Below are 16,291 nucleotides of genomic sequence, written 5' to 3'. Positions count from 1 at the left end.
GTGCTTTCAATTCGGCTGAAAGGCGCGCGGCTCGCTGGGCTCGTCTCTCGCCTGTTCTCGGCCGCTGGCCGCCATGTTTCATAAGGAACACGCTCGAAACGGTTTTGCGGAAGGCAGACACGGTGTAGCGTGTTAAGTTTACACAGCACCTCATGTGTAGACGAAAAACACAGATGGCCTCGTGTAAAACGAACACGCTTCGACGTGTCCGCTATGGGACAACGGTTTACACGTCTGGGCGTGTTATTTTTGCTAGCAGTGTATCATATACTTTTCATCCTCACTGAGATATTCTGCACCATCACATATCCATACCCCTAGATACTTGTATTTACTAGCTCTCTCAACTGTAATATTCTGTATCTTCAGCCTCTCAACTTCATCATCGTTAAAAATCATGACTGCTGGTTTTTCACTACTGAATTCTAAACCTAATTCCTCTCCTTCCTTACCACAGACGCTGAATAATTTCTGCAACTCTGTCCTCTTGTTAGCCATTAGTACGATATCATCCGCATACATCAATCCCGGTAAGGATTGCTGAATTTTTTGGCCTAGCTTACCGTACGAAAGGTCGAATCCAAGCCCACTCTTCTCTAGTCTATCCTTAAATCCTCTCAGATACAACATAAACAGCAAAGGCGATAACAGGCACACCTGCCTAAAGCCTCGTCTTATCTCTATTTTCTCAGTCGCCTTTCCTTCACATGTTATAATCACCTTATTATCTTTGTAAATTTTCCTTAATAGGGCTGCTAGTCCTTCATCTAGGTTTAAGGTCTCCACTATGTCACCACAGGTTCCTTTGGTTCACAGTGTCATAGGCACCCTTGTTATCCAGAAATGCCAGCCAGAGCTGTCTGTTTTGTTTTTGCGCTATTTCTATACACTGTGTTAGAGAAAATATATTGTCCTCCAACCTTCTTTGTTTCCGAAACCCGTTCTGTAACTCGCCCAGTATGCCCTCGCAAACTACCCATTCCTCCAGTCTGTTCTTTATAATCTGCATTACCAACCTGTAAATAACTGGTGTCACGGTTATGGGACTATGGGGAGTAGATTAGACCTTGACGCCCCAAGCGGTTGACTTTAGAACTACACGGATGGGGACAACGAACACATTGACTCAGCGCTCGGCTGACTTAACCGAACGCGGCGTTAGCGTTTGGCTGGAGGTCGTGTTCTCCGGTGAGGGGGAGAAGGGGCTCTTTTGTTATCACTCCGGCCTGCATGAAAAATGCAGCATGCACAGTGCCCAGCTCAGCACAAAATCCCAAGGGGGTCAAGCTCGCATCCTCTGACGACTGCTTTCCGGAGAGATCCGGCACTTAACGTCACTTCACGAATTGTTGGTTTTTTTACATTACACGGTACCCCGCGCTTTATTAAAAGATGCCATGAACATGCCCACAAGGCCTGTGGGCATGTGCACAGGCCTTGTGTTGGGTAAATACCGAAATGGGGGTGACAAACGGGTCACAGCGCCCCACCAATATTAACATCGCTGAATATCACGTCCTGCGGGACGCATCGCTTAACTACAGTCCATATTTCCTATATGAGGGGTTCACTATAAACGAACTTGAAATACGGATGTGCGTGAATGGATAGCAAGGAGAACCCACATACTAGCCCTGGCAGTGGTCGCACCTTCTTCAAGTTGGTTGCCTTCAGAGAGGCACTCAACGTTGGGGAACACTGTTCGCATTTGAGAGGTCATCCAGCTCGTAGTACGTTTCCTTTACTGTTCTCTGCTTATCAATGTTCGCTTGCAGGCAGTCTTCGCGAGAGCAATAGGTGACGGACTGACGACAAAAAAAAAAAGAAGAAAACCTCGACGTTTTTCCCTAGCGGGGTCATACATACAAAAAACAAAAAAAAATGTTTTTTTTTTCTGTGTTTGTTTACTTCTCATTTTCTTATATTTGTATTTTCTTAACACTCAAGTCTGCATTGTTGTCGTAGGTCGTTTCCCGTACTGCGTTGGGCCCCACGGTGGCATCTTTACTTCTGTAAAACCACACCTTTTGTTTGAGGATTTTTTGGGGGGAAGCTCTATGGAAACAAAGGGCGCTTTTGGGAAAGCGAGGTGAAAGCATTCATAGTACGAAATTTGGGCTGCAATACGAGTCACAATCGGCAAAAAAGCGATGTTTTCACGAGCTCAATCTAAGTCACCGTAGCTAATCGGAGCTAGCAACAGGATTTGCTTGGTTGAAAGAATGTTCACGTTTGCTCGTGCCACGCCCACGCCACTTCAAACCGAAAAACGCGAAAAATGGCAGAATGTCAATAATGTATTTGAGATAATGAGTGCAAGATACTCGGAATAGTAATTAAACTAGAGTATCAAATACTCTCGATCAAAAGTATTTGCATGATAGCAAGATACTTCAAAAAGTATTTGAACTACAGCATCTTGAGTAGAGTATTTGAGGGGTGTAGGACCGTTCGTCGAATGACAATTCTTTGCACGACAGCTGATAGCAGGTCTATTCGTCACATAGGGAAATTCGTCATAGGGCGGTTCGTCACTATGACGATTCGTGAAACATTCTTTCTGATAATTCATTATGGGTTTGTTGCTTATTAAGATAGTTTTTTTAAGTGAGTGCAATTACTAGTGACCCTCTTCCTGTTTTTACTTATTTTTTCCCGCACCCATGAAATTAGTTTCTACTAATTTTTATAGGCACTGCGTAATAATGTCTTGGCCACCACAACCTTGGCACCACTCCTAGTGACTGATAAGAAGGGAGTACTCGTTCAGGTGCGTAAATGCAAGTTTTTTTTAATGATAGCACTTTGCCAGTGTACACAAAGAGATACTTCTGACATATGCTTCGACGACATCCAAGTTGTTGGTCCCGTCATAGCGATGAAGGATGGTCCGAAGTTGTCTGTCGTGTCCGGCCCGCTTCCGCAACACCCTTGTGGAAACGACCCCACTTGCAGCTTGGGTGTGCTTCAGCTCCGTCATAGCTTGCTTTTGTTTTTGGTAACTCCAGGAACACCCAGAGATTAGGTGAAGCAAAACTTACGTTGCTCTGCAAAACAATGATATCGAGGGCTTTATAAAGCCCTTGATATCATTGTTTTGACCCATACAAAAATGGTCTGTGGTCGTCTATGGAAAATTATATGGCCCCAATGGCCCTCTATAGTCGGCCATAGAAATCCATGAATACAGCTACAGCCAGCTATAGAAGGATGTATGGCCCTGAGTCTAAAGACCGGCAACCAATAAAATTTCTTTACCCGCGTATAGAAAATTATATGGCCCCCTGTCTAAATACTGGGAATTAACAAATGTTCTTTACCTGCCAATGGAAAATTCTGTGGCCACGGGTCTAAAGAGTGAAAACCAGTAAATTGTCTTCAACCGTCTATAGGAAAATTTATGGCCCCGAGTCTAAAGACAAGGAACCAATAAATGTTCTTTACAGGGCTATCAAAAATTACTACTGGCACTTACTTTTTTAGGGAAAGCGCTCCAGGTTTGAAAATTAAAGCAATACTAAATTTCTGTAATACCGGTGACAAAGCATGACCCAAAATATGTTCCCTGCTGTTGCAACGGGTCGTGAAACCCAGTAATATTGCTTGTTTGAAAAATCTATTGAAATACTTGTGCAACAATTAAACTTAATTATTACCCCAGAAGTAAAATTAGATTACAGTGGTAGCAAACAGTGTAATCACGCAATAGCTTTCATCACTGCATTGTGAATATGATTAATCAAACTTATTAAAATTATGTTTATTAAATTTTAGTTAATTAGCCTAATTATCTACGATTGCTTTTTTCAAGGTGTTTAATTAAGAGATGGGGGCTATTCTAAGAGACAATTCAAATAATGTACTAGGTACGAGCAATGTTTTCTCCGCCTCTTCGTGTTTATGCGACAAATGACGGCAGTCACCGGCCAAGTCGGATTAAAAAAAAAGACTGCCATATATAGAGGTAGCGCGAACTTAGCGTGCGCAGTGAGAGGTGGGGGTTGTGTGGGGGGTTCTTCTGCTTGTGCTGTGTGTATGTTGTGTGTTCAGTGATGTATGTGTATCTACCATGTAGCGTTCAAAAGTCGAGAGAACTTGTAAAGAACTTTTTTTAGAGTGTGCTGGCTAAAAGCCTTAGGAAAACCCATATATCCTCCTTTATAAAATTTAAAAGCGCTAACAAAGATGAGCACAGAAAGGAAGGGGAACAGGACGAGTGTATAACCGTATAAAGCAGACCGTATGAAGGCTAAATACACCAAATGAAAAGCCATAGGCAGCGATAGCCAGCCATCAGAAAAGCTAAAGAGCGCTATGGCTGGAGAGTGATGGGGCCATAGACAAAGCTAAAGAGGCATATAGGACGACCACGAAAATGCTAAAGACTACCATAGAAAATTCTTTAGCCAATTGGGCCAAATAGCTAAAGCCGACACTATAAAGAATTTTCTATAGCCGACCATACGACATTTTTGTATGGGCTGAAGCGTGGCTGCGGTCGTTCGTCGCTTTCAAAATTTGAAGCTTGGAAAAATCGCTTGTTATCTTTGCTCTGCAGATCTCTCCTTTCCGGCATATCCAGTATACACTGGTTTCAGTTCTTCGGTTGGCGGTGTATGAAAATCCCTGAAAAAGTAGCATCTCCCCACCTCTCTCCGTATGGATGATTTCCATGGTGACTTCAAAGATTGATAGGAAACCAAACATTTTATAGCAGTCCGCCAATTCATGAATGAGTCATTGGAAGCCGCATTTCCAGATGCTTCTTCGAAACCCTGTAAGCTGAGCTAAATGAAAACCTTTGTCAGTAGGGGAACCAGAGAAAGACTCTGAACTCGCAAGTGGATAACAAAGTAATCCTCAGAGCATTATACATTGTGCTTCAAAGGCTAACTAAGATGTTTATCAAGTTAAAACCAAACAGGAGGCTAATCTTTCTAAACAGGATAGTACACACAAGCTGAATAACAAATCTACCGAACACTTAAATACAGGTGAATGCTAAGAATAGCGTCGGGTTATAATACCTTCGGCGACGCTTTTCGTTCCCTATAGACAAAGCGCTATTTCAAAACTCCCGTTTTTCGACAAGTTGTCCTAGTGACGAATCGCCCTATGACGAATTGCCCTGTGCGACGAACGGCCCTGCTACGAGTTGCCTATTACGAGTTGTCTTCCGACGAGCGGCCAGTACTCCGTATTTCGGATAGGCACAAGTTTGTTCACCGGTGCGACCGTCATTTTCCCGCGGTTTTTCAACATCACGTGGGAGGCTCCCCACCTTTTAGGGCACTTGCGCTGTAAGCGGCTTCTCGCTGCAAGCCAGGGTGGATAAAGGCAGCGGTAAAAAGGGGAAGTTATAAAGTTCAAGTGGGAACGATTGACTGGGAGAGGGATATGAACTCCTTTGGGGCGATTGCATTATTGAATTCTTGACCTATCACCAACCATTGTTCCAAACTAGGTACAACTGTACATGGGTCAAAATGAAGCTTTTATTTGCTTTACTAATCTGTTATGCGACATCTGCGTAGAAGAAATGTACTGTAAAAGCGTAACATTTTCTCTGCTATGGCATGATTCATTACAGAAATACTTCTTTGCCTGTGGAATTGGTAAACACTTGTTTTGTCATATTGCTTCTGTTTTTTTTTTTTTTTTATCATTGTGAGCCGTTTCTAGTGTAAAAGCCCAATTCGTTCATGTAGAAAAAAATGGGATTATTGGGATTTCTCAGCTTGGGAGCTAAATTACGAAGAGTGAAACCAACTCGACCCAAATGACAAAGACCAATTAGATCGATTCCAGTGGGTAATTATTTTAAACTGGGCATACTACTAGCTTGACCAATTCAACGAGCAGTGTCTCCAGCTGCGCTGGTATGACTTGTTTACATACCGTGAGACCAGTTTCATTGCCAGTTGTAAATACTTGACTGCCAGTTAGAACAGTTCGACTGCCAGTTCAAACTGTTTGGCTGACAGCTTCAACATTATGACACCAGTGTCGCGAGTTCAAGCTACTAGTTTTTTTCTATTTAACTACTAGTTTGAACTGTACAATTGACAGTTCTGCCAATTCAGCTGCCAGCTTGGCCAGTTCATTTTTCAAGCTCGGCCAATTTCGACAGTTTCATTTCCAATTCGCCCGGTACAATTCCAATACAACCAGTTCATTTCGGGTTTGGCCTGTTCATATCCAAACTGGTTTAAACTCGTGTTTTTTTTTCAATAGGGTATAATTACCCATCTTTGCTTCGTCATTGGTCCTTTGGCGCTCGAATCTGCTAATGCTGTAATCTCACTGGCTGCAGGCGGAATATTAGCCTCAGTGGGCATCTGGTGTCTGCACTGCAATCTTGTACGCGTTATTCGAAAAATAAAAAAGAACAATGTTAGTCGATTACAATTACAAATACTGGCGGTAAAAAAAGTATTCATTCTGATTACTTGATTATTAGAGAAGAAAAGTAATTGGCCTTTACTTGAAAAAACAAACAAACAAGCAGCGCTTTGTGTTGTTCGTTTCTTTTACTTGACCGTTGTTTTTAGCGCTTTTACCCTCACAAATCAAACAAACAAACAAAAGTATCCGTCGCTCTTTCGGTTACTTACGATTGTCAAAACGACACATATTTCAGCCGGTTTCAAAACCAGCGCAAGAAACACGCAAACATGAAACTGATGCTGAAAGTTCTGAAACCCCTCCTTTAGTGATACAAACATCGCAGACACAGATGCCTTGACAGCTCTAATTGTAAAGATGTTGGGTACCCGTAAAAGAGATCCCCAGTGAGTTACGTGCTGTCAACCTCTTTCGGTGGGTTACGAGCAAAGTCACGAAAAACAGAATGTGAAAGAGAGACTAGTGCAGGTTACTTCAAAAGAGCTTCAGGTGGTCAGGGAAGACAAGTTCTTGAAGGATGTTCAGAAGACACTGAATACCCTTTTTGTAAGCCCACAATTAACACACTTCGCCAGTATAACGCCTACAGAGAAATAAAACAATAAAATTGCGACGAACTCGCAGTTGTGCAAGTCGTCTTCTTGGTGAATTATCAGTGCAAATACAGATAAGAGTTCAAGTTGTTCACTTCGTGTTCATCTAATCGGCACGACTCCACACTGTAGCCTTCTACTTGGCTGAAATGGAGCTGACAACGGTCTGCACAATTCCAAACTCCCTGAACCATGCTCCCGAGGCCATCCTGTGCTCTATGACATCACGAGGAAAGCTCTTGAAGTTAAACACACTTCATTATTTTTTAGTTATAAACTTCTTACACAGCATAAGCAAAAGGAAAACTTGTGTTTTCTATCACCACCCCCCCCTTTGAAGCAAGATTCTCGGGAGTGATCTGGAACTTTCTTGGGAAGAATCATGGAAAGGGAGCCACTGATGCGGTGGGGAGTTCAATAAAGCGAAAAGCTGACCAACTTCTTCAACAGGGGAAAGATACAGTTGATGCGAGAGATTTTTATAAAAAAGTGAAAATAGAACTGTGAACCACCGTGTTGTGGCTTCTTGATGGATTTGACGTCAGCGTGGCGGAGGAACGGTTGCCAAAAAGTATGCGGACATTGACCGGCACGATGGCCGTCCATCATCTCTGGAGACAGACGCCTGGTGAGCTCTTCTACCGTGAAGTAAGCTGCTCTTGCAAGTTTCCAAATGTATGCTTCTATAGCTGAAACATGTATGTATTAAATGTTTGAGTATGGATCGTCATTAATCGTCAAAATTCCCATGACGTGCGCTGAGCACAGAATCGTTTTTTGTTCCTTATTTCTTTAACTGTTCCTTGCCTTCTTTAAATTAACCTCAGCATCTTTCCGCGAGGTCAATCCTTCAGCCTGCCACTTCAGAGACGGTCTTGTTTAATGGGAACCACCAAATGAAATAATTGACTTTCTCCCAACCACCCGCATCCACAAAAAAATTAATAAAGATAAATAAATAATAAAAAAATTAACGCTGCGGTGCAGCCCTTACAAAAATACCTCTTTGCCTGGAAACAAAATATGACTCTATCAATTAAGAGCATGCTATTACAGATGTAAACACTCAAACATTATAAATATTTATGTTGTGATAAGCACGAGAAAAATTGTTTAAGATAGCCATTAGTTATTTTAGAGGGGTACATTCTACGATATGTTGAATAATAAAAATGACAACAATGATATTAATAACAAAAAATTACGTCTGCTAGCTCGGCAATGTTTTCTATCAAGATTGCAAATGATTCACTTAATAATCAAAGAAACTATTAAACCCAAAATCAATGTCACAAGAGAATAATTTTTTTTGTTCCTAAAGATTACGCGTTTGGGAGAATTATCCAGTTTTTAAACAAAGACGATAGAAAAATATTAACGGTTACGGGTGATTTGAGTACTTCCAAAAGGGATCAGAATATTTTTGTAATTACTTCCTAATAAATATATTCAAATGGTTACAAAGTTACTACAAAATGTAGTCGATTAGAAGTGCTTTGATTAATTGTAGTTAGTACTGTACAAATAGGTCTGCTTTACTGTATATAAGTGAGACATTTTATCATCCTCTGCAGCACCACTGCAAGCCTTGGGTGATTAAGGTGCATCACACAGTGGTGATTACACAACGGCACGCCGGCACGATGCTTATCCAGATTGAAATAAACAGGGGTGGGGATTGAACCCAGAATCCCACTGTCATTATCTGCTACTGGGTTGCGCAGAACGCACACGCGCAGTTGACGACTTCCTGAAAATGGCGCACGTCGCAAGGGCATTGATACTTCATCAATTGAGTAAATGTCTCATTGACTTTGAGAATTAAGATGTTTACCGCGGTGTTCTAGCATTTAAACAGTACGGAAATTAGAAAAAAAGTATAACTTGGGCTGTCGTCAAAAGGTGATATACGTGAAATAAAGCGAACGAACCAGTTTGAGCGAAAGCGCTTTTAAAGCAGCAGCTGTTCAAATAGCTCATATTTTCAGGACGACATAATTTTTGTAGCCGACTAAAACACCTGCTCCCCTTGAACTTCTTGAACTTTTTTTTTATTAATTGAGAGCAGCAAAATGTGACACAGGTGAGACATTTTGAAGAAATAGGACGAGAAAGTGGGTTGAAGAAAGTACGCATGGATGAAGGCGGCAGTTTGTTATGTTACTGTTTTCAAAGGTTAAAAGCGCAAAACAACAAGGATGAAGAAAAAAACGCGCACGAAACAGAGGGCGCCTGTCTGTAACGTCTGTGATTTCTTCTTCTTCCTTGTTGTTTTGCGCTTTTAAGATTTGAAATCAACATGAACCAACTAGCTGAAAACAGTCTTAATGTTAGGTTACTTTTCCTTAGTGAAATATGATTCTTAGGTGGGCAAAATAATTTCATACTAGTCAGTGGATCATTCATATTAAAGAAAAAAAAAGGTTTAATTTGGTTTAATTTGGAAGAGTAAAATGTGCAGCTTGTTTTGGAGGTTATTAGTTGAGTTTCAAATTGGTACACCAATTAAAATTTCCGTCCAAAATTACGCAGGGGAATTGCATGTTAACCTTCTCGCGTTACAGTTCTGCTATTTGCTTTGTTACACACTTCCGTTGCCCACTTCCTTTACACTTCAGATTATTCTTTTACAGAACCCCAGTCATATAGACGCTTTTCTCGTGGCGGCCGCCAAGGTGAATTTCGAGGTAGCTGTGTTGGGGAAAAATAAAAAATCGCTTTATTCGGAAGTTTAATAGTGCTCGAATTGAAGAGGTTCGTACCAATATGTAACATTTTTCCTTGACTAGAGTTTTTTTTTTTTTTTTTGCTTAAATTATTTATTTCTTGTCGCCCAACACCCAACTACGTGATATTTCAAAATGGCAACCGTCACACGAAATCGGTCTATAGGGCCAGGGTTCTATAAAAGAATGTACCGAAGAAAGTGTAACCAAAGGGGGCAACAGGCGATATCCCACACTAACTGCTGATCGAAAAATGCAGAGGAATAGAAAATGGGTTTACAAGGGCGAGGTCATGAATAATAAATTTGAATGCTAGGCAAGGTGACGCAAGATACCCCCCATTATAAAGGGTACAGCTATTAGCATCCATCCATTCATCCTATAGAAAGTTTGTGTAAACAAGGAGAATGCTACCTCTTACGGTAGCACCACGCGCCATGAAAGGATCATATGTTGCGGCTCTCCTTCCTCCCAATCGTATGGCTACATTGTTCTAGGAAGAAGGAGTGTCGTAACCGTGCCTTGATTCCTGTCAGAAACTGTGGAGCTGCTCGTACATACTAACGCGATATTGTTCAGTCCTAATGAACAAGCCAAGATAGTTTTCTTTCGCGATGGCTAAACTGTTTACTTTGCATAAATTAATTAGCAACACTTTGAAATATTCGTTCGTTCGCAAAACGTTTTATGCGAAATTTGTAGAGCCTGTTAAGAAGCACCATACTATGTCTTTTCCATTCAGGTAGCCTTTCTTCGAGACGCTGTCTGTCCACTTTATTTTGTCCCATCTACATTGTCCTCAAGTTGCTTTCCCATTCTCAGGTTTAAACATTACGATGAATACGTACCTGGTGTAGGAACAAATGATCCCGGAACTAATGATCCCGGAACTAATGGTCCCGGAACAAATGGTCCCGGAACAAATGGTCCCGGAACTAATGGTCTCAAATCGAACGTAGGAAAAAATGGTCCCGTAAGAATATCGTTTTGAAACTAAGACTTTGAAACTCGTGTCGCCAAAAAGCCGGCGTCGGCGTCGGTGGGACGGGAAAATCATGATTGGTCGATAGGGTCATGACGTCACAGCCAGCTGACCTCGCGCGGGAATTTCAAACAGAACACAACGCTCACACGAAAGGTGACTTAACGCGTGGAATAAAAGTGAGTAAAACATGACATATGGTGGGAATTAAAGGTCGGCGTATGTCTCAAATTATTTCACTTTATAAAGCGATTCATTTACCTTAAAAAAAAATTAAAGAATTTTAGGCGGAGGCGGGGTTCGAACTCACGACCCTTCGGATGCAAGTCAGACAACTTCGACGCTTCCGCGCGTTTTTCTGTCCCTGTTATCATCCTCGTTGTTTCACCGCCAGCCTCGCTTCCCTCGCGCTCTGAGTCTTCCAAAAATTTTTTTAAATTTAGTGGTTTTTGATGACTATCAGTACCTTTTTAATTGGGGCCATATGTTTATTTTCTCTTATTTAAGTCGGTGGTGGTGGAGTGGGGGGGGGGGGGGGGGGGGGGGGGGGTTGTGATGTTTGCCTGACGTGAGGTTTATCTTACTGGCTGTGGAAAAGTTTCGCGGGCTCGGGCTATTGCATTTTTGTTGAGAATGAATTCAGGATAAAGGAAAGGGAACATATGGCGATGAGAAATATAGGATGATGAAGCGCAGGTTAACAAAACAAAATAAAATAAAGAGTCAGCAAGAAAACAATCAAAAATGAGAAAATGGGTACATTTAAAATGCAAGTATCACAAGGTGTTCACAAAGTCTCCACCGGAAAATGCACGACAAGACTATCACTAACTTATTTAAGGAAACAATTATAAGATGAATAGACGTATGGAATGACAGCCTGCTTCATAATCAACTTCACAGACAGAGACGCAAAGCGAAAGATGGGTTTAGTATGGACGCAGGTATACGGTATAGGCGCCACGCATAATAAATCGCCTTCAATGTAGGTGCGATACCACTAATACGAAGTTCCTACCCTACTTCATAGCCCATACACAGTGTTTAAAAAGGGCAGAGGTGATGAAAAACAGCGCGAAACACAAGGACGCAGAGGAGAGAAATACACACAGGATATAGGGTCTTCTTTTTCTTTCACTCTGGGGTTGCTTCTTTTTCATGCTTGCGGTCAGCACTAACATCATCCTGCATCCGCAAAATGAAAGTAAGCTTCTGCGCCCAAATCGCCAGGCTAAGGGACTCGAACTTTCCAAACATGGTCATCTCATCGGTCTGTGACGAACTAATTCGTAACATCAAGATGAATCCCGATCACAAAGATAAAGCCATAAAGGGCAAAATGAATGTAGCAGTCATACCATACCCAATATTCACCGCCTCTCTAATGAGATAGAGGGAGTGGCCTCGAGATGCGGGGTCAATGTCGTATTCTCAGCCCCCAATAAACTAAGCAGGATTGTAACCGTAATAAAAAAAGAAGAAAAAAAAAACGCGAAACGTAAGCAGTCAAACAGAACACCACCAATGCCAAATTTAGCAGAGCATGAAGCTGGTATCTTGCGAAAAGGGGACAGTCTATGAAATCCCCTTCTTCGGCGGACACTCATACATCCGTCAAATGGGGAGGTGCTTAAAAATCAGGCTTTGCGAACATCACAGTTCGTTAAAAGAAGGAGCGAATTCCATTTAGCATTACATCGCCGTGACGGCGGCTGTGAACCACGGTTCAGAGACACAAATATATTGTACGAACACCAAACTCAGTTGTCTAGGAAGATAATTGAGGCCTACCAAATAGCAAAAAAAAAAGAAAGCAACGTGCGTGAGCCAACCATCAGTGAAACTCAGGGACAGTGATATGATTGTTTTGGTCCTTAAATAAATATACTTCGAAGAAACGAAAAAGAAGTGAAAAAAAGACCCTATACTCGCGAATTTTCAAAATAAGGAAGTTGAGAGTCAGCGCCTTGTCCCGTGTGTGTTTCTCTCCTCTTTGTCCTTGTGTTTCGCGCTGTTTTTCATCATGAACGCATACCAACTAGCACAACTGTCCATTCTAATGAGGGCAGAGAGATGGGCGTGTTAGCGCACAACTTACCCCGCTCCCCCATTGATGCACATACGCACACACTCCGTGCGACGCATCGCCATTGGTCGCGCGCGCTATGACGTCATACTAACGACTGCGCTCCGTTTGCTGACACTCTCCCCCGTGGCCTATTCGCGGTGCGGACAACACCAACAAGAGCAAGCAAGATCCGTGAAGGGTTCGCACATCAAGCTAGCCCTTCAAATTCGGGTAGGAACGGAGGGATACCTGACTCTACGCATAAATGAATGCACACTGTGCTTCGTAGTGTACCGGTCCGGATGGGGTAGAGTCCGGTCATGAGCGCCGCTCTGGAAGGGGTGCAAGACGGCTGGACGTAGTAGTTATTCAGGATGATGCCGTCCGCGGCCAGGACGTCCATGTTGGGTGTCGGTATCTGAGGAGACCCGTGGAAGCTGACGTCGTCCCAGCCCTGTATATAATCAGTTTGCCCCCTTTATGGTAGAGGGCCAATTTACCCTTGCTCTGACTCCCCAGGAAAGAGAAAGGTCTGATAATATTTTTATAGTATTATCAAGAAATTGCTCCTTGTGAACAGGCGTCAGAATATAGCTGAAAACATGTGGCGAATAACCCGGCATAAGCACGGGAAGCATGTAAAAGAAAAGAAGGTTTAGTAAAGAGTGTTTTAGATATTCATTTATCTTACAGACTGCGCGGGTTTGGAACAGGCTACCTGAAAGTTTTTCGGGCGCCCGTAGCCGGAAGGTGCTCAGATTCCTAATTTTTAACGCTTGATAGCGGCACAGGCTGTTTCCTATATTAAAAAAGTGTATACTGCACATGTTTAATTTATGAATCGGGCTTATTTCGAAGAACTGGAGCGCGGCTAGTATTTGGCTGTGTTTGGAACTGATTATTGGGCTGTTTTATATATCTTGCGAAATATGATTACTGCATTCACTCCTATCCTGGTTCCGGGAGGAACTGATAGTATGATCAAATATTTAGTAATAATAATAAGGATATAGATAATGGAAGGAACATGGTTGTTAAAAATAAAGTGAGGCCTGTTTAAGGATGGCAGCTGTATAGATTTCGGTATTGCACACAGAATAGACCGAAGAAGCCAAGGTAGATCCAAGCTGGATAATCCTTCGCCGTACTCTGAATATCTTGGTGCTTGCTAAATCGCCAACACGTACCAGTTAGGCTTTACTTCCTTGCTGTTTCTTTTTTCACGTGGCATCTTTGGGCCTCAATACCCGAACAAATGCCAGAGTTCGGACTCACTGGTGATTATTGTGTTATCATCTGGCACCTCTGAACCACAATTTCCGAGAAAATGCCAAAGTTGAGCTTCACAGCTGGCTGTTTCTTTCTTTTTTTTTTTTTTTTTTTTACCGGTCCTTTTTTGTTTATGTATGGCACTTGGAAACTTCTTTTACGAACCAGAGAATGGTCAAAGTATGGTTTTTATGGCGATAATTAGGGCAAGGCAAAGTACCTTGACCCGAATTTGCCTCCTGAAGCCAACTCCTATTAGTACCAATTGAGGCACCTTGGATTGACACAATTGGGACAAATTCGGTTTTTCTGTGGTGTAACACGTGTGAAACGCACTCATTTCATATTCGTTTAAGGCGTTGCTATGCTGAAGCTCGGTGGCAGTTTTATATGACAATAAAGTCAATGCAATGAGCTCCGTTACGCTCGCTTCCATTGATCGAAGATCGGCGCTACGCAAACGAGCTCTTCACTTCTTAATTTTTGCTCCAAGTTGTCCCCAAGTGATCAAGTTAGCGAAGAGCTTTAGTACTTTAAAGAATATTTTGACACGTTTATACATACGAACCATATCATCGGTGAAGAGAAAAACGATGTTTGGACGTATTTTGCTCCGAGTTGCAGCCGCAGGGAACGAAAAGAAAGCAACCAACACGATCATTACAAGTGAATCTGCCAAGAAAAGAAATTCGAAATAATTAGGAATAGAAGACAACACACAATATTTCACAAACGTCAAAGGAAGTGTTTGTCCGATTAAAAAAAGTTGTGAAGCACGAGCAAAATGTCACGAGCCGTTCAAACAAACTTAAAAAGGACTGGCTGAAAACATTGATATTAAATGCATACAAGGTAAAAATCAATTTGAGTGTCAACCGCTATTCCCCCCCCCCCCTCCAATATTCCATTGATATCTGCAAACTGAAATTCAAACGAGTTTTTCATCAATACAAACATTTTAACCGATTTTGATTTAAGGTTTATTCATTGTTTGCTAGCATTTTTATATCATATGTATAGTATGCATTTGCGCATAATTAGCCAGACTGTGAGTCAAAAACTCTCTGCGATATATATGTTTTACTATATCGCCCGTCATGTAGTGCACTTCATTAGAAGTGCCTTTGAGGAATAACTGAACTGAACTGAATTAGTCGCCCAAGTTCTGCGGAGATTTAGAATTGCGGTTGTTCTCTTTAGATAGGCATGTTCTTTAAATTCCTTACGAACATAACCTACTAGCACTGATTTTTTTAAATAAAAAATGACACGTTTACAACTTCCTGTAACGCCGATGTGGAGAGCAGCTCTTGAGGAGGAAGAGGGGAGGGTACTGAGGGGAAGATGTGCCCCTCCTCCTCATCCGTATCCTCTCCTCCTCCCCTTCTCTTTTTACGCGCAAAATGCGCGTCCACACGCGATGTTTCGGCGCGGTGACGTTTTGGCACCGACCTATTATGCACCGCATGGTTACGGCGACGCCGACGCCGACGCCGCTTAAGCCGAAAACGGGCGCCTAAGAGATGCGCTCTAGAACGAGAGAGAAAGAAAGTATTCTCCACACTTGTTGATATAGTATATACACCCTAATATTGTTTATACTCAAATGCGTTCGTTCACTGGAGACATGCGCAACCGGCCTATGTATTGATTTGTACTTCGAAGAGCGAAGCTTTTCTGTGTGCGGCATCCCACGGAGCCGCCGTCTTTACACGAGGTAGCGAACATTTAGGGAAGAGAGGTCTTTCCTTTTCACAATTCTTTAGAACGCATTACGTAACAACTTAGTTTTGAATGGACGTGTTTCTTTTACTTCTTTTTTATCGTTGTTGTCGCCTTGCAATGGCTCCGTGACTTCATCAAAATGTTTCCGCCGCTTTTTTTTTTTTTTTGCCGGGGAATTAACGTTGTATATGTTGCAAAATGAACTTTAAACGTCAAATTACGAGGTTTTCAATTTATTTATTTATTAAAGTGACTAAACAGTCAGTGACCCGTGTTTGAAAGTTGACAAACTATCTCCGCCATCTGTGTTCGGCAAGACATTGAATTTTTCCATGTACGTATAAATCCCTGGTATCTTTTCTCTGCAAAAGTTAAAAATAACGTTCGTTTTTTGCTCGATTTCAGAGGACGATATCGCGAACGACGCCAACTAATTCGAATGATGCACTCACGATGCCTTTTTGGTTTGAGCCGTTCCGGAGACCAACGACATTGGGACTGTTCCTTTTGTGCTACCTAGCGA

At 42.1% G+C, this 16,291-nt stretch overlaps 1 protein-coding gene across 1 annotated transcript in view; it reads right to left on the bottom strand.

Moving 5' to 3' along the window:
* Positions 1-14,704, bottom strand: part of LOC8030881 (arylsulfatase B-like) — a 67,664-nt gene extending 52,960 nt beyond the window's left edge. The window contains exons 1-2 of the mRNA XM_040208289.1: positions 14,612-14,704; positions 13,069-13,228 (exon numbers count right to left, since the gene is read on the bottom strand). Of these exons, the coding sequence (XP_040064223.1) occupies positions 13,069-13,228; positions 14,612-14,704 (253 nt within the window). The remainder of the gene's footprint in view (positions 1-13,068; positions 13,229-14,611) is intronic.
* Between the last annotated feature and the right edge of the window lie 1,587 nt (positions 14,705-16,291).

Source organism: Ixodes scapularis, unplaced genomic scaffold (genome assembly GCF_016920785.2).
Source record: "Ixodes scapularis isolate PalLabHiFi unplaced genomic scaffold, ASM1692078v2 PGA_scaffold11__112_contigs__length_91849675, whole genome shotgun sequence".
Classification (NCBI taxonomy): Eukaryota; Metazoa; Arthropoda; class Arachnida; order Ixodida; family Ixodidae; genus Ixodes; species Ixodes scapularis.
The sequence above is the reverse complement of the archived record's forward strand: the minus strand, read 5'-3'. Positions and strand labels throughout refer to the sequence as shown.